Source organism: Dysidea avara, chromosome 7 (assembly GCF_963678975.1).
Source record: "Dysidea avara chromosome 7, odDysAvar1.4, whole genome shotgun sequence".
In the NCBI taxonomy this organism is placed as follows: domain Eukaryota; kingdom Metazoa; phylum Porifera; class Demospongiae; order Dictyoceratida; family Dysideidae; genus Dysidea; species Dysidea avara.
In genome coordinates, this window is record NC_089278.1 from 4,419,660 (window position 1) to 4,439,709 (window position 20,050).

At 38.1% G+C, this 20,050-nt stretch overlaps 1 protein-coding gene across 2 annotated transcripts; it reads left to right on the forward strand.

Annotated features, from left to right (window-relative positions):
- Positions 1 to 31: 31 nt before the first annotated feature.
- Positions 32 to 15,066, forward strand: LOC136262124 (uncharacterized). 2 transcript variants are annotated; one of them, XM_066056279.1, is made up of 6 exons: positions 32 to 544; positions 6,342 to 6,598; positions 9,953 to 9,995; positions 10,043 to 10,157; positions 10,209 to 10,240; positions 14,909 to 15,066. In XM_066056279.1, exons 1-6 carry the CDS (start codon positions 274 to 276, stop codon positions 14,947 to 14,949), a joined length of 759 nt encoding a protein of 252 aa, XP_065912351.1. In that variant the 5' UTR covers positions 32 to 273; the 3' UTR covers positions 14,950 to 15,066. The 2 variants fall into 2 exon arrangements, with proteins under 2 accessions (XP_065912351.1, XP_065912350.1); XM_066056278.1 differs by adding an exon at positions 9,695 to 9,824 and having other exon boundaries at positions 47 to 544; positions 9,953 to 10,157.
- Positions 15,067 to 20,050: the final 4,984 nt, after the last annotated feature.

Consider the following 20,050-nt stretch of genomic DNA (forward strand, 5'->3'; position numbering starts at 1 on the left):
GTACATGTAGCCGGGCGCGTGAGACTATTGGTTGCACGTGAGTGGGGTTGCAGTTAAAAGTGCTCTCGCTCTTCTGCCGATAGATTTGCTCGTGAGAACCCATTAGCTGCAGTTGACTTGGTACAAGTAGAGACTGGGCTTTCCCCATTACATGACTAATTATTATGTCATTATTTGTATGCATATCCTTAATAAGGGCTTTTTATTTTAAAAAAAAAATCGTCTGAAAAATAAAGTTAAAAGTGCTAAGGAATTACAATATCGGCGTCAACAATGTTAAACTTGATGAAGAGCGTTGGATTTTTGCCGAGTATAAATAGGCTGATTATTTCATTAGTCTTGTTATTCACAAATGTTAATTCGAGCTTTGTTGTGACAAGATTTGACCACGGAGATGAATTTTCTTGGTCAGGAATCGCCGACTGCCATCGTTTTAGTAGAAATTCTGCCTACGGTACGCTTCAGAAGTGTCATTGTGACTATGGTCTGACATTCTCCACTGAGACGACGATCACCAACCAAAAATGTCAAGATGGGAGCAGAGGTAAACGTTGCGGCAGTTGCCGGCGATGCGGAGTGCCGACGCCGGCGAATCACTGCTGTCAATAAAATTCCTATATCTGTGTGGTATTGTAAGCTCCTGCATGTTGTATACTTTCCGATTGCTTAATTGATCCACTCTGTTGTAACTAGTGAGTATGCACTTGTCAATTTCATTCCCCACACCCCAGGTGGGGATTTGACATTGCTTCTTGTCCCCACCCCTGGGGCAATTGACAGTTGTCCAATTCACTGATCGATTTTCAGTAGTTGCATTTCTAAACAATAAAATCACACTTGCTATAATTTTACTATAGTTACAAGGCAGGTTTATTACTGTAATATGTGCTTAGTCATCCTTGAGGTGTTGTCAAATCCCCTACTATGGAGGTGGGGACGTAGTGGGGATTTGACAGCCAATTTTGCCCCAGTAGTGGGGAATTTGACACCACGATTTGTCAAATCCCCTGTATTCCCCCACCCTCCCCGGGGGTGGGGCATGAAATTGACAAGTGCATAATTATATGCATGTTGACTATTAGTACCGTGACACCCACCTTGTAGTAGTCATTGTGCCAATAAACCACAGGTCAAAATTGTCCAGGTTGAGCTGGGTCCTGAAAAACAGCTAAAATTAAAGGTAGATTTTTTTTCTCAAGAGTTAACATCTCAGCCAATTGGGCATTACTATTCAGTGGACTGAAACACTGGACTGGACTACTGGACTGACATATTTTTGGTTTTGTACATTCCATGGTTGGATTCACGGAGTCTTGCTAGTAAACACCCTTAGGGCACCTGCAGCCCACTTCTAAACACTAAAGATGAACAGTGGAATATGCGAAAACTGTCTCTTAATTTTACTACTGTTCATTATGCCATTATACGACACTTATTCCTTACCCTGGTGTGTAGTAATTGAATGTGACAGCATTAGTTAACCAGCAATCAACTAGCCAGTAGACAATATCCTTCGAGTTATATGTTTGAGGAGCAAGCTAGTCTCACTGCCAGACTTCTGTTTCGGTGCAGCGGGGGCTTATTAATTAAAGATTATAAGTGCCCATGCTGACAATCTCTAATCGGTAAACCCCTGCACTGAACTAGAGGCAAGTGTAGAGGTCTGGCCACGCTAATGAGACTAGCTTGCTCCTCAAGCTTGTTCTAAGGATATTTCGAAAGATATTGTCTACTGGCTAGTTGATTGCTGGTTAACTAATGCTGTCACATTCAATTACTACACACCAGGGTAAGGAATAAGTGTTGTATAGCGGCATAATGAACAGTAGTGAAATTATTAAGAGACAGTTTTTGCATGTTCCACTGTTCGTCTTCAGTGTTTAGAAGTAGGCTGCAGGTGCCCTAAGGTTGCTTACTAGCAAGACTCCGTAAATCCAACCATAGAATGTGTAAAACCCAAAAATATGTCAGTCCAGTAGTCCAGTCCACTGAATAGTAACGCCCCAGCCAATCAGATAATTAGTGGCAACGACAAAGGTGTCAACAACAGATACACACGGTTTGGTTCAATTAGAATCTCGGGAAAAGGCTGTAATGGACATTGCACTTTTATGGTTTCACATAGGAAATGTATTCTTATAATTTTGATTGGCCATAAATATTATGTCACAACGAAAAGATTTTGAAATATTTTTAGTGAGTCAAGCAATACTACAAATGAGCCAAATTTCAAGATCGTGTGTAGCTAATTGTATCCATGAGTTATTAAATGTTTTTGAGGATCCATCCAAGTTTTATTAAATGTTTTATTACATTTTTTTACATTCTTAATTTTCTTGTTAGGGTACAAGGTTGTGTGTTGTATTGATGAAAACTTATCCCTCAGAAATGCAGTATATTGCATGGTGAATTCTCCACCAAAGCACCCCACTTGCATATCATGACCTGTATGATGAATGTGAATGTATCAGTATTAAGTTGAATGTGAATGAATATATTAGTATCAAGTTGAATGTGTATCAGTATTATTAAGGAATATCAAATGGTACGGTAGTACCTTTTAAGTAGGGATCCCCTCAAACATTTTGTGCGCCGCCCAATATTCTGCCTTCAAAAATCATCCTAGAGACATTTTATGCGACAAAAGTCACCTTTACGGAATAGTACTAGTCCACATAATGCATAATACAGCATTAAATATAACAAAACACTTACAGGTGACCGGATATAGAATTTTTTTTAAATTGCCACAACTGGAATTTTAGTCTCACTGACTGCCTCATTGCCTGACCACAGTCGCAAGGCTAGAGGCCAAATGAAGCAGTGCATGGCCACCATTTTACGCCACAATAACAAACTCACCAGTGGAATGTGCCTTTTGGGGTTCCGACGGGTGTAGGCCCTCTGCGCCTTGTCTTTTCTTTTATCTTCAATCCGGCTACTTGTCTTCTTTATCCAACAAAACCATATCAAGGCGTAAATTTTCCATATCAACACATTCTTTCAGCAACATAACATAGACACAACAGAATTATTTCTGAGCTGGATTTCAGAAGTGCTTCAGTCCTGGCGCTACTATAAGATTAGATATGTACAAGGATATGCAAGTTCGCAATAGGTTCGCGACCACATCCTTCAATTATAGATCTAAATGGACTAATAGCAAAAGAGTACGGAGACCACACCTCTTAACAATCTAGCTGTTTCCTTAACATGACCTCACCCCTTATTGGCTAGCTAGCTGCACACCTCTTGGCTGACTCGAGATATACTCTAATACAACAGTCATGTATGATATTCTAATAGAGCAGTCACAAGTTACATTGCAGCTAGCTGTGCTACAACAAAAACTAAACAAACTAGTTTTTAAAAAATTGTAAATTTAAAAATGAATTAGGGATCTATGCAACAAAAAGTAGTGAAATAAGAGATGAATGATAGTATTACATCATAGCTCAGTGGGAAAGTCTCTACTTTGGCATTGAGCAAAATAATTGCTATAGCTAATGTGCCAAAGTAGGCACTTTCCCACTGAGCTATGCTGTAATACCATCATTCATCTCTTGTTTCACTACTTTTTGTTGCATAGATCCCTACTTCATTTTTAAATTAATTTTTTTTAATACTAGTTTTAATGCCCATGTTCATGATCCCCAGCAATGAAGAGAAATCAAGTGCTACTTTTAACATTTTGCACAAAGATTTTGAAACAATTAGGAACTTGATGGAGATTTTGAAATATGCATGACATATCACCTGTACGTGCCTCTGCAAGCAATGTAGTTAGAGAGTAGTGGATATAATAAGTATTGCAATGACTGTTCTATTAGAGTATATTTTGATTACACTTATAGAGTTTTCATAATTCAAAGTAGTCTGGCCAATGCCAGACTGGCGGTTCCAGCCCTGGTTTTGCCAATACTGTGTTTATGTATTCATGGGCTTATAGTTACATCATACGTGTACATAATACCTACTTCCTTTGGCAGTTTAGGGTCTTGTTGCCCATACCCAGCTCTACATTGCCCAGGTTGCCATCATGTTCCAACTACCTGGGATATAACTGTGGATGTATAAATTGTTCCATATGGTGAATACAGAACTGTTTTTTACTTTGAGCTTCCCACAGCCTGGTGTAATCAGACATGGGTCAAAGCACTTGGGTCAAGGGGCTTGAAGCACTTTTCAAGCACCTGTAAAAATGCTTAAGTAAAAGCACAATGCTGCAATTTAGTAAATGCTTCAACTACAAAGTGAAGCACTATAAAAGTGCTTGATATAATTGCTTAATTACTTATTAACAAACAATCTATATCATGCAGTATGATAGTACTGTATAGTAGAGACCAAAAAGGAGTAGGTGTGGCCCACAAAATAACATCACCCAAAACTAGCCTCAATTTTCCCAGACGATGATGAGACAGTATTGGCTAGGTAAACTAAGCCCAAACAAGCTTTCAGATCGACCTGAAACACTTTCAACAAGTTACTACTAAATTTAAAAGTTTAACTACTGCCTGACTGACTGATGCCTACTCTCATTGTTTTACTGTGATTTAATATCGTGCACTATTCCAGGTTGTTTCAGTACTTTTATCTATGGTCCCTACTGTATGAATTTAAAAATTAATTTTGTGACCACAGTGTCTTGCTTTAGGCCATATTATAGCCATGTTTCAGCAACTATACACATTATTCACAAATCCTCTTGTCAGTCCCTCACAAGTGATGTTCTTCAAACCTTAGAATTGTTAGTAAGTTCTCATGGTTCTTCATTGGTCTGGTTCACAGTTTTCACTAATTGGCATGGGGACAACTCATGTTTCCATGACAACATTTGAATTCCATGCCAATTAATGAGAAGTTAAGAATGCATAAATATTCGATAACAATGGATTAAGAAAAATCAAAACCCTAAATCATGAAAAATGATTGATAGTGTACATGTGGGTTTACACTATCCCGTAACCTTAATATAGTAATTAAGTAATTATATCAAGCACTTTTATAGTACTTCACTTTGTAATTTAAGCATTTGCTAAATTGCAGCATTTGTACTTTAAAGCAGAAGTGCTTAAGGCTTGACCCATGTCTGCTGGTATTTAATAACTGCACAAACATTTGTTTCTTGACTTTGTAGAATTGGCACAGTAAACCACATGCATGATCAACTGCTGTACAAGTATATGAAAATTTTGCATTTGAGTAGGGATCATAAACTGGGAAGGTTGTCTAGCCTGAGTGGTGCACAGGTTTGCTCATGCAGTAGGCAGCAATAGCTGTGTTTCAGATGACCACCAAGGGCTTTGTGTGTGTACACGCATGTACGTAGCACGTTTGTGCATGCCAGTGCTTTGCATAAACTAAAGTATTGGTATTGCATATTGTTAATTCAGCACAAATAACATTTTGAAGGCATTACACATGATACATAAAATTGTAAGGTAATTCACAAGAGTGAACTGAGCCACCTAGCTTGTCACAAGTGCTCATTCATAGCATTAGTTAATGCTTCACACCAAGGGTTTATACCTCCCCACTATTATTAACTCTTGTTCACACCGTATAACGGGTTAATTTCAAAGGGAAATTTTCGGAAAGCAGCTGCTAAAATATATTTCGAAGGTATTATTTTCTTCGAATGCTCTATCATCATGTTTAGCGCCACTAAAATGATTTTGTAAATGTGCGTTAAATTAAGTGAAGATGGTGACCACGCATAGTGGTACAATCGAAAGTTAGACATTCATTAGGATTTATGAAGTATGGACTGCTCTACTATAGGAAAGATGGTTTTGCCAATGGGAAACGAGTAATCTTCACCATTGATTTGCTGTGGGCGTGGCATTGCAGTGTCAATAATAGCAAAGGTGTTGGCCTGCCAGGTACGGAAAGAGATATCATGTATTCGTTCTGTATTTCTTCTACCTAGGATGATAAGATGTGGAGTTCTGTTTAATAGTGGACAATTCAGCCAACCTGGCACAAGGCTTTATGTTTGAAGAGTTAAATTTTCGTAGAAGCTGTGTTCTTCGAATAATTCAAAAATTAAACTCCTTCGAAAGTAACCCGTTGTATGGTATACAAATATGATATATGCAATCTGAGCAAGTCATGCCAGCTAGGAGACACATAATCATGGTTCCTTTCCATGTGACTTGTTAGATACAGGCTATGGCATTATGTATACATAAGATATTTGCATGACTTGCATAGTATAATTATATTTGGGAGTGTGAGTCCTTATCACAGTTTGTTAATGTACATAACTGGGACTATCAAATCTCCAAGCTTCACTACCCAGCAGGTAGCCTGGTACATACTTGTTGCTTTTATTCTAGCTCATTACCTACTCAGTAGACAAGGCCTTGATGGCCTGTCTGTAAGCACTGTTTACCTGACCTGCATACAGGATGGAACATGTGGTTTAAGATTAGTGAAGGATAATACAGAGCGGCCATTGGCAACACAATCTAAAGTACTGACTACTGATAAGAACTGTAAAATCAACTATGTGGAGATCATACATGATTGTAAACCACGGAATGTTTTGTTGGAGTTGCACTTAGTACCACGTGATAGTAGATTCTATCTTGAGGTAATGTGGTTAAGCACAATTGTGTTTACAATGCATGCAATATAATAAACCATGTATGTATACAGTGGAGCCTCTCTTAACAAACTCCCTGAATTAAGGACACAATAGAAAAATCTCTATAATAAGGAAAAAAATTTGGTTTCAACAGGTCTAGTTAATACATTTTTTACCTCTGAGAGAGGAAAGCCTCTATATTATAGCAAAAAGTCTGGGTCTCAAAATGTCCACAATAGAGACATTCCACTTCAACCAACACTTTTTGTGGGATCTGATGAGCGTCAACTTTGGCACCTTAACGTTTGGTTCATCCCGCATTGCCAGTTCTGCTTACCCGCATCGCCAGTTCTGCTTACCCGCATCACCAGTTCTGCTTACCAAAAATGGCCCACTAGTAACCCAGCATTCTGTGTCCGGCTTCAGATTGAGCAAGTCGGACTTCTTACCTATGTAAAGTTTGAGAATAGGTCGAAGAAGTTTCTTCCCCAATACCTCTAATCATTCGCTTTACCTGATAAAATTGCTTCAGATTACAGCTATCCTGAGGGAAACTTTGGAGCATATGGTCTTCCAAAATGCTTGTGTTCTTCTCACTTACTGATAAGCAATGGATTCCTTTAAAGTTCCACTTATAGTAAACTATACCTGTACTATGTGCAGGACCATGTTACTATATTTTTTTTGTTTCAAAAATTGCTATATAAAACAAAAACAACTATTTGTCACCAAACAGCTCAAGCCCTTCTCTATGCAAAGGCATACAGTGGATGAAAGCATGCAAGCTTGCATTAAAGCCAAATAATTAGCATTTCATGAATTGCATTGGTATGTACAAATGCTGGGTATATTGTGAATATGTAAGTCATCAAATGTGTCGGTGAGAAGAAAAGTAGAAATCAAATCCTGGACCTTTGGGTTAACGGTTATATGCAATATATACACCAGAGCTTTTTGTCTGTGGAATTTCATCCTCTTCTACATGTTGTAAAAGACCAGAAAATGGTGGCAGTGTGATGCTATATATAATTATTTAGAAACAACTTTATGTTGTCCCAGGTGCATGTTGATCATTTTATTTGGAACAAAAAGTGCTTCAAAATGTTGCAGTGGTTGAGCAAACACAGACAGTCAGAACCACACTGTCTCTTGATTGAAGTCATATTTTTGTTTTATAAATAGCCTTCACCATAAGTGGATCTAGGAGGCACTGTCGGGGGGCAAGAAGTTTTAGGGTAAAACAGTGTTTATTCCACTAAGAGGAGAAGAATGGAGCTCTAGTACACAAGTTATATTCATTTGCATAACTTTTTTTTGGTATAGATGGATGAATGAAAGACATACACTTTCTAAGACTCTAGTTGGATATCTCCTGAGAAAATTTTTTTTAATTGAGCCCTCCTAGGTTTAATTTTGATAGCACTCAGCTAACAAAGTGTACACTTTGCAAAGCATATAAAAATTAGTTAGCATATCCCCTGAGATAAAACCTGTAAAGTGTACTAAATCAAAATAAGTTAGTATTACAAAAATTATTGATGACATTAGACTGAATTGCGACTGTTATATTAGAGTAGTGACTGCTCTATTAGGGTATCTCAATCTTGGCACTATAATTCAAACTTATTTGTCCCACTTTTTTCACAATGTATAGTTTATAACTGTAAAGTACATTTATAACTGTTGTCTTTTTGCCCATTGGCTTTAGTGTGAATGCATGATTCCAGTTTCTGGAATCAATATAGTCCTGTAGGTCCAAGGGGGCGAGAGAATGGCTGGGCCTGCCTATGGCCTTCACTATGTAGATTTATATGTAAAGCTGAAAATCTGTTATGAAGATCACCTCACTGTACTTCAAACTAACACCAAAGTGAAGTGGTGTTATTAAAAAGTGGACTGCAAAAGTGTTATAAAAATCCTGCAAAAGCCAAAAAAACTACTGATTGGCTATATCAGTTCAATAGGTGGCTACAATGTCAAAAGTTATGAATACACTGTCATGAACTCTTGAGATGTATGCAGATTTACCTTCTTATCAAATGGTATGGTAGTACTGTTTGTAGGGATCACCCCAAAAATTTCGCACCACCTAAAATTCTGCCTTTAAAAATCATCCTACAAACATTTTACACAATGAAAATCACCTTTACAGAATAGCACTAGTTTATATAATATATAATACAGCATTAAATGTAACAAAACACTTACAGGTGGCCGGATATAGAATTTTTAAAAATCGCTTTAGTCCCACTACCTGACTGCCTGACCACAGTCGCAAGGCTAGAGGCCAAACGAAGTACACACGGCCATCATTTTACGCCACAATAACAAACTCACCAATGGGATGTGCCTTTTGGGGTTCCGACGAGTGTAGTCCCTCTGCGCCTTGGCTTTTATCTTCAATGAGGCTTCTTGTTTTCTTCATCCAACTTTCTTTCAGCAGCATATTTAGATGCCACAGAATTATTTCAGAGCTGCATTTCAGAAGTGCTTCAGTCCCGGTGCTACTATAGAAGAGATATACTAGCTAGATATTTGCAACTTCACGATTGGGATCCCGTTCGCGATAGGTTCCCATCAAATGAAGATTTATATAGGTGGACTAATAGCGATAGAGTACGGAGACTACATGTACCTCTTAACAATGTAGCTATTTACTTATCAGTAAACAAGATGACCTCACCCTGGCAGCCCTTATTGGTCTAGCTAGCTGCACACCCCTTGGCTGATTCAAGACATACTCTAATACAACAGTCATGTAAGGTATTCTAATAGAACAGTAACAAGTTACATTGTAGCTAGCTGTGCTACAACAAAAACTAGTATTTAATAAATTGTTAATTTAAAAATGAAGTAGGGATCTATGTAATAAAAAGTAGTGAAACAAGAGATGAATGATGCATGCTATTACAGTATAGCTCGATGGGAAAGTCTCTACATTAGTTATAACAATTATTTTGTTCAATGCCAAAGTAGGAACTTTCCCATTGAGCTATGCTGTAATGGCATGCATCATTCGTCCCTTGTTTCACTACTTTTTATTGCATAGATCCCTTCTTCATTTTTAAATTAACAATTTTTTAAAACACTAGTTTTTTATAGGTTCAGCAGTCAGTGGAAAATCTTGAAACTTTAGTTGAAGGAGAACTATTTCAAGTAGACATTATTTGTGATGGTGTCAATGGAATGTTACTGTTGAAATTCAATGGTAGCCGAGTTTTAAGTAACAGAGGTATGTGTTAAATGTGTGAACAAGTCTTGTCTTATTTTTGATAAACAGTATAAGTGTGCATGCTACCATCAAGGATGCATTTCATCTCATGATATTAATAATTATCTGTGCACATGTGTATATTGTAGGGTCATTTGATGATATTCCTGCCTACAATCCGTTGGACAAAAGGTGTTCATATATTCCTGAAATTCCTGTCAACCCAGCTGTGATTCTAGATGGAGAACACCACAAGTCTGATTCAATACTGATTGTTATCGTGTTGACAATATCATCAGTAGTAGTAGTAGTAGTTGTGCTGTTTATTGGTGCCACCATACCAATTTACAAATGGTTAGTAGCCAGCCCTAAATAATGTTACTTTGTATGATGTATTGTACTTAGGGCAAAGCGCAGGAGAAGACGTTATGCAGGAGGTAAGCATTCAGCCATCTATATGTATATAAAGAAAATAACTATAGAGATTGAAAATTTAATGCACCAATCATGACTGTTTATATAGGCTATCTAGACCACTTTGCTTGTTGCTAGTAGATCAAAGTAGTAAGAAAAAAGAACTATACATATTGCATCAATCAAAAAAAGCTTGGACTAAAATGTGGAGAAACAAGAAAGTTTGGAAGAAAATGGATCCCAACCAGTCAATTGCAACCAGAAACATAGTCTAGTCCAGCTTCATAACCATTGTCAGCTACCCACTTTCCCTTCTTTAAATGCAAATGAAGAAAGATGCTCTATGCATAAAGAAGGAATCACACTGAACCCAACTCTAAAAACTAAATTTGCTTATTTAACAGAATATTACGTTTTTCACTGTATGAAAATTAGTTTTTTGGTGAGTTCAAGGTGAGCTAGAGTTGGCCGTCCTCCAACCCTAGCTCACCTTGAACTCACAAAAAAAAATTACCTTCATAGCTACAACTAGTGATTGACTCTTGAGTTGCTCCAGTTGTACTGACACCAACAACCAGTGTCTGCATACGTTATAATTTTATAAACACTACTATAGAGCTATGGAACTTTACCGGGTAAACCAGTTAACCGACCAGTTATTTTTATAAATTCAGTTATCGGTTATTTTTCTGCATAACCTAATAACCAATCTCTAACATTTTCAATCAACAATGTGTGTGTTTTTCATCCTTCCCAAACATTATGATGTCATACTTGTAGTATATACATGGTGCCTATTGCATACTTTGGCCACCATATAGACAATTTGACAAACCATACTAAAAATTTCAAGGTACAAGTAGCCTAAATACTGGGTATAGCATAAAATTTGCTGAAAATTTTAGGCAATTCAGTTAACCCATTGACGGCCAAATTCTCCAGGCCCCTGGCCGAATTGCCAAATTGCATTATACTAACCGTTCTGTACACAGAACTATTTAGTAACCATATATCCAAATACTCGCTATAAACTAAGGAGGTCGACTGTGTTGTTTTTGTTTACATAACAGTAACCGCAACGAAGTTATCAAACAACAAAGTCTAAAGTTCAGTATAAACCAGCCCGAACAAACAGCGGACTCCCATTTAGCTATTTACTAAGGTGTATTACACTCCAAAGAATTATTTTATACAGTTTACTTACAGTGTGATCCATTCCACAGCTGGTTTCTTCATGATTTGTCCCATTTCTGCTGTTGTGCATGCATATCTGCACTCGTGTCCACCATGCCACGTCTGGGATAAAGCAGCCGACTGTCGACTTTACCTCTATCCATCGTTGTATAACACTTTCTTTGTTATCAGCTACTAGGTTTTAAGTTGAAGAACGATTTACTTCGCCTATTATAACAGGTTACACTTTATGCTATTACATAACAAACGCGCACTAGTCCAGGAAGGATCTGCATGGTTATCCCAGAAACGGGACCTCTATATGGGCGTGTCCGTTTCAGTACTAGTGCATCTTGCTATGAAATGCATTTTACAAGTTGTGACAAGGCTAAAGTTTATTCTATGAGTGAGTTATAATGCCATGCCGCCATATAACAGCAGTGGCCGTTAATGGGTTAACCGGACAACCGGCAGTTATGACCTGCTCAGTAATCGGTTATGATATTCTGTCCAGTTTCACAGCTCTATAGGCAGTGACATGATGTTGGAAAACCTACCTTTTCGGCTCATTGAAATATAGCACCAGCACGAGATGGCTAACAGTTTTCACACTAACTTTGCCTTAATCTTGCCAGGTCTGCTTTCTGGACACTGACTTCTGTAGGCATCAAAGCTCATGCATTGCTCTAGAGGGCCTGGGAAGACACTGGGGTGACTTGAGACCATTTTTTGACTTGGAGTGTCTACAAAAACTTGAAATGTGTGTGAATTGTGCCTTTGGAGCTCTTAGGGGCATGTAATTTGGTCTGGAGCTCACCTTTATAAAACTCATCTTTTATACAAAAAAGGTGGGAAATTGTAGAAGTCGCTTCTTGTACTCCAGATGGTCTGAAAAGCCATAAATGTCTCTATCCTCAGAGAAATTTTCACCCGTATAGCTGCCAAGCATTTAAAATATAAAATACCATTCATCTGTATCCAATATGTCCAAAAAGTAGGTTTCCAAAATCAGGTCACAAATGTAGTCCTATATGTATAGAAATGGTTGACCTCTTCAAGCAATCACTACAGTAAAATGGACACAGGAAATTACTTGTGTATATAATATGATTGCAAAGCTTTAAAGTGCATTTATTTTTAAAGTTACCTTCTATGCCTACTCCTTAGCTAGAGGACAACCACTAGAGCACAACCTCTAGTATTCCTCACCATTGCTTCTTACCACAAGGGCTGTGGGATAAACCTGTACATTGAGCTGGACAGAAAACTACTATAGATATACAACAAAATCTCTTGTGATAGAGTAACAAGTTCAGTAATAACTGTGTTTGCTGCATCAACGATCACATTGATGCAAAGGATATATGATGAAATAAAAAATTACCGTATATGACCGTATTAAAGCCGGGCTCAAATACACGCAGGGGCTCAAATATACGCCGGGTACAGCTAGGGGACTGTCATAATAAACGCCCGGGCTCATTTAAACGCCGGGGTGCTAATGATATGCACTGAAAGGGGGTCTAAACTCGTGTCAGCTGCTAACTATACAGTGATGTCTCGTCACCAGTCTTATGATGTCTTGTCTTGTTTGACTATGCCTTCTCTTCTGGTGATGGCCATAGCGTATTTATCGTGGTCATTGTCATCTTTCCACCCGACTTCCAATGTTTCACCCAGCAGAGGAGTCCAAATACGTGATGGGCTATGGATTTTGTATTTCGTACTGGCACCTGTCATTCTCATTGAGTGGCTAGTAAGAAATAAACGCCCGGGTCCAAATTAACGCTGGTCTCGTTTAAACGCCGGGTCAAAAATGATTTATAGGAAATAAACGCCCGGGCTTCTATACGGTCATATACGGTACTCTTTCTTTATACACAAATTGCAGGCTATTTTAATTGTGAATGCAGAGAAAGTCACAGCTGTTGTGGTGCGTGTATGTTGCTAGAGCATCACCACTGGGTCTGGGGCTGCATTTGGCACTTTCAAGATTCTTATTCTGACTCCCATGCAGGTTTTAACTTTGTTGTGGTTTTCTAGTGGGATAGCAGTTTCTCAGTATGCTTGTGTATTAATCTGTATTGCATTATCATGCAGCTATATTGTTATGTATATAAGTAGGAGTATTACAGTATAAGCAATGATCGTCTAAGTAATTCACTCACTCATGGCTGTTAATATTCTTTGACTTCAATACTTTCCATAGATGCCATGTACTTAACTTAATTATGCATTTATTATACAAGTACACCAAAAAAATTGGAATTTTCAACTAGAGTGTAGGGACCATAGCACATCGATTAAAGGTACTGAAACAAGCTGGAGTAGTACACGATATTAAATCACAATAAAACAATAAGAAGTGTTATATCCCTACTATGCATTTCCATTATGGTATCTTCAGCACAGTAGGGATATAACACTTCTTATTGATTTAATATTGTGCACTACTCCAGGTTGTTTCAGTACTTTTTATCGATGTGCTATGGTCCTGAAAATTTCCAAAAAAAATTGTGTACTTGTTTGTTAATTTTTTTATTTTTGTATTATTATGACTGGTGAACCCATGCATACCGCATCAAGAGAAAAAATGGTGCCGCATACCCCAACTATCAATTACAGTCTGAAAAGTGAAGTATCCAGTACACTTCATTGTCAGCTATGTTCAACCCATTACATTGCAGTATGAATCAAGAACTGTTCAAAAAGCACCTCAAGTAGCCACTATAAAAAATACCTATGATTTCCATTACGAAGGGAAGCCATCATGTGCTACCACCAAATTGACACCTTTCACTGTCAGCAAAGATGAATGGGACACAGGAGAACACTGGTAAGTCCATGAAGAATGCTCTGTACGTACAGCAATATGCCAAAAGACACATATCCGATTGAAGCAACATCGAACAGTGAAAAATCAAGCCTGTAGCCGTTATTGACATCAGTTAGTCAGTTACTCAGTCAGTCAGTCAGTTACTCAGTCAGTCAGTCAGTTACTCAGTCAGTCAGTATAAAATGGATTTTCGTAATAAAATTCGTAGCAAGTTGTTGAAATGTTTTGGGTCGATCTGAAGGCTGGTTTGGACTTAGTTTTACCTAACCAATACTGCTTCATTGTCATCATATTAGGCTTGTGGTACCAGGTTTTGCCTCCAGTGTTTGCCCTCCAGTGCCTAACTGGTGAAGCAGATAAAAACAAAAACAATTGAGGCTGGTTTTTGGGTGATGTTTTTTCATGCATGGGCTACGTCCACACCTTTGTGGTCCCTACTATACAGTACTATCGTACTGTACGATAGTCATGCAGTATAGCTTTACAGAAAGTTTTATTGTGATATAAAGTTTTGAAACTTTGCTGTTATGTGTCATGATAGTAGGCAACGAGCATTATAGCTACATACCTGTGTGTACACTGTTCTAAGTACTTTCAGTTGTCAGTGTTATGTAGCTATAGCTATGTATAATTGCATATGTAGCTATAGTTGTATGCATGTTATGTTTTCATATTGCTTCAGGAGGTGATGCAGGAGGAGACTATAACCATGATTCTTTATGACGCATATATGATAACATAATGTTTCTACAATGTCATGTATAGCACACATGCATGATGTATATAATTATGTATTTAATGCTTCATGTATTATTATAATTTTGTATAATGTGTTATGTACGTGCTCTGTATAAATTCAGAAGCATGATATAAGTTGCTACACAAGTCACAGCCCATAAATGTATAATTTGTTACATTGGACTTCATGTACTTAATTCTATAGCAATAAAAAAATATAGTGAAAGAGTGGTGCATGATGGGTGTGCAGGGTTCTTCCCAGAAATTCCTGAGTGGTGGCCTAAAGACTGATATGCTGTGTGTTATATTAGGGTATATTGCACGTATATCAGTGATATATATATATAAGAATTGTACTGGTCGGATTTAAGAGGGTACTGGTCGCTTTGGACCACTGCTGACCAGTGTGGGAAGAACCCTGGGTGTGTGGGAATTAAGTAGGAACTTCACAAAAGACATGACTGTTGAGTTTGATATGTTGAATTCGTAGGAGTTTTCTTATTTGTGATAGTCAGATGTTCACACTTAGATAGGTTGATTTTCGTTAACCAGATGTCAGCCCACTGCATGACTATAAGTCTTTCTTAAGTCTAATTACATGACATCATCTTCACTGTGAATTTCTCTGTACAAAATTACAACATCGGTATAAAGTCTGATTCTAGAAGTTACCTTACTCGCACAATCAGTAGGTCATTTATGTAAAAAAGTAATGCACCATGCACTGAGTTGAAGTTGGCACACATGCATGCATGTAGTACACCTGTTCATGTGCCACTATACTATATGCATAATTTGTACCATGCATGGTATGAATTCACTACAAGGTACAGAACACAGCTAACTAGTTATAACTACATATAGAGTAGTGGTGGTATTTATGAGACATGTAACTTCAAAACATTGCTACCACCTAAAACTGTAACCCTGGTATTTCATACTACTAATAGGGAAAGGTGCATGTACCCATAAACTACGCTATCCTAAAATTTCAACCGTGTGGTGGTCCTGTATGATCATTTTTTTCTGGAACACTGTAGGCGTGGGTATTATGAGACACTGTGCTTGTAAGTTGACTATCTCATATTTGATTACAGTAAATTTTATATGGGAAAGGTAGCAGGGACTCTGTAGACAGGTGAACAGAGTGGTTGACTTTGTATGCACACTTCATATCTTCATACTCTTTACTGCATAGTGAGTGGTACAATCATTGACAGTCTTCCAATGTGATATAGCAATTTAAGAATTGTGATCACTATCTATGATCTGAATAGATATGTTATCCATTTACTCCTAAATCTGCAGGATGTAACTAACACACTAAGCTATGCAAATGCGACCCATGCATATTACCCCCTGTCTCATAATACCAGCATCTACATGCCACTGAATCAAATGCAATCAGAATTTTTTGTTATGTTTAAGCAAGCTGACCATATGCATGCTAGACTAGTTGTGGTTGATTTTTTTGCTACACTAGCTGTGGTTGATTTTTTTGCTAGACCAGCTACAGTCTTTACAATGTCCTTAGAGTCAATCATGTGCTGGGGTAAATAGGGATCAATTCTCGTCATTGGTTATATAAACCTCTTGCTATGGCTTCTTGTATCATGTAACATACATGGGTACAGGTGTTAGGTAAGAGTTTGCTGAGATGTCAACAAGGTGATTAGTAATCTTAAACATCATAATAGCTTTCTGTTCTCTACATTCAGCAAGGGTCAGTGGCCAGTTAAGGTTCGTTAGCATTTGTGTAATGTTGGCATAAGAGAAGTTATTCTTGCTGCTTTTTTTCTGTATATTGATATCCTTTTGTGTGTGTGGTGACCAAATAATGGCTGCATAATCTAATATAGACCATGCATCACTTTGCAACCATTACTTTTAATTTCAGATTGGCACTTTTGTGAGTTACGTTGCAGAAAACCTTTGGTCCTGTTAGTCTTGTTGGTAATTTGCTTTATATGTTCAGACCAATACGACCCGCAAGGCTTATTGTTACACCTAAGTACTTAGCATGGGCAACTTCCTTAATTTCTTTGTTTTGAATTATATATTATATATATATTGGTTTAGAACTGGATGTTTTTTGTTGTTATTCTGAGAAACTCACAGAATAACCAACAAAACCAATAAAGCCCCACTTCCCAGTGCCACTATACTCAGCGCTTAGTAAATAAATCTTGTTACCTTCATTTTGACCCAATGTGCGCCATACAAAGTTGTTCCGAAACATGTCCACCCAGCAACCGTTGCTTCACACGTGCAAGTCCTCTATTAAAAAGCCAACTTGTAACAGTGTCAGCTGTGCATGCCATCAAGTCTGTGGCACAAATTCACGTTTGTATTATTTTTGCAACTTAAAAGATACAAGCCCATGTTTCATTGAGTCCGACCCACGCTTTCGACTGACATGATTACAAAAACGAAATTTACAACCAGCAGAAACATTTTACTTCAGCATATTGCAGTCTAGCAACTCCATTAGTGTGTAATACAACCTCGTAATGAAGTAGTTTAAGTGAAATTCGTACAGAAAGTGAGTTATCTGTACCAACGCAGTAACTGAGGCGAAACACGGATAACATCAAATCTATATTGTTCCCCATTGTGGCATCCCTACCTTATCCAAGATATCTCTGCTCTTGAAAGAATACAGTTCCGAGCCACCAAATATATCCTGAATGACTACATCTCTGACTACAAAACACTCCTTATCAAACTCAACTTGTTACCATTAATGTAGCTATACTTATGATCTATGTGACATCCTGTTCTTTATTAAATGATCAATGAGAAATCCATCCGATCATTTTGACATCCGAACCTTCATCAAATTCTGCCACCATTCTACCAGGTCTTCTTCCTGTAACAATCTTGAACATGTTTTCACATCATCTAACAAACAAAGAATTTTTTACTTCAACAGACTACCTAGAACTTTCAGCAGCCTACCTACAATTGAATTAACTAAACCATTTCTTACCATCAAAGCTCAGTTAATCCAAATTCTATGGCAGCATTTTATGAAGAACTTTAATCCTGATAACTTACACAGTCAGAGAGATTTCTTGACCCTGTGGCATCTGTTCTCGTTACCAGACATTTAGTACATTTTTTGGTCGTGTGCATTAGTGTAGACCACATGTGTAAAATATTCTTATAATACAATCACTTTTGAATGCGATGCTTTTAACATCAATTAGAGTGGTAACCACATCAAAGAGATACTTGAAATAACTGTTGATGTGGTTTAACTTTCTTAGTTAAGAAGCATTCTGTGAGACATATAAACTGTTTGTTTTGTTTCTTTCTTTCTGTATTTCTTTCATCATATATACATGTTCCTTTATAGCCTGCAGCTCGTCTATACAAACCAGTCATCAGGAAGCCACAAGCCACCAACTAAACTGATGGAGAGACTAACTGTTTACAGTGTGCATGCATGTGTGCGTGTTATTGTAAATGTTATTGCATTTCTAAGTTAATTGAACTATAATTTAGTAATGTATCACAACGCGTATGCAGTGTGAAGTGTCTTGTCCTGGAGGAAGCTGGTCTATCCAGCACATCATACTTCAGTCGTTGTTCTTTGTTGTTATTGCTAGTGTAACTAGTCAGACAAGCAATTTTTGCTCCCAGATTTAACCTCAGATGGGTGAATTCTCAAAAAATTTCCTGTGGTGGCATGCCCCCAGACCCCCCTAGATGAGACCATGCATGCGTTAGCATGCTCTAGGTTTTGCACTGTGTATGTGCTCAAAACCTCTTAGATTTAAACAACACCCATCATAATCTGCTGATTTTAGGCCACTCCAAATAAATTCTCTGTTTCCCGTCCTAGACTCAGGGATATTTGCATGCGGGCGGGCGGTCCATTTCCCATTATAAGATTGGCAGCTTTTCAAGTCATTATTTGCCTGGCACAACCATAAAATGAACATGTTTAAGCTTGTACCTTCATTTTTAATTTACAAAATAACACATTGCTGACTTGATAGCACTGCTAACACATGAGCTGACACTGTGCCTGTACAGAATGCAAGAATAACCGGAAAATAATGGAAGAGTACGGGATAATGGAATATTTAGAGCTTATAGTAGCCAGATACGGGCAGTGGACGGGAAACAGAGAATTTATTTGGAGTGGCCTTATTACAGGCATTTTTCTAGCTCGATGTATGTGATTTATACACCTATCAATGTTAAGCCCCACTACCCCTCTCCCGGGCTTACTAGGGGATTCGTGGGGGATTTTGACCTGATTTTATCTGAAACTCTGCCCCACTAGTGGGGCATTTGACCGCTCGAAATTTTAGGCATTTGTTTTAACTTGCAAGCTAAAGGAATTGACCTGTTTCCTAAAGTACCTTACAGCCATACTACATGGAGATTTGACCACTAGTCGTTCCCCCATGGGTGGAGAATTTGATTTTTCATCAAAAAGTCAAATCCCCACCATTTCCCCCACTATGCCCGGGAGGGGTAGGTGCATGGGGGATAACATTGATAGGTGCATTATACCTTGAAAAGTAGACCATCTCATTTGCGATTTGGCGACAGTTTCAGCTAGCTGCTACTTTCGAAGTTTACTTGTAGGGGATAACAGAACACCTATAATTAGTTGGATTGAGCTTTCTAAGTAAGGTCAGTGCTGGAATGATTTGCCTATTAATGACGAATGACGTGGTCAATACGTCAGAGAAGCACTTTCTAATTGGGCGCATCGCTGGACGTTTATGGACGACCTAGAACCACAAAAAAATGGCTGTATTTAGCGTTGATTTAAACCTACATCTTAATGATGAGTTGAAAACTAACAGATTCAACCTACTTCGTAGCATAGCATAGGCGGCGAAAAGGGGGGGGGGGGTAGGGGGGGTAAAGCCCCCCCTCAGAATGATATCACACCGAAATTATCTTTCTTGGAGTGGGGCTGAAAACCGTGATAAAGATCGAGATACTCTAATAGAGCAGTCACTCTAATAAAGTAGCCGGTCAGCTATGTAAGGATTTTTATGCAGTTTATCAGCTAGAAATGGTAGCTGGTGAGGTGGAAAGCTCTTGTCAGTTGGTTGTGACC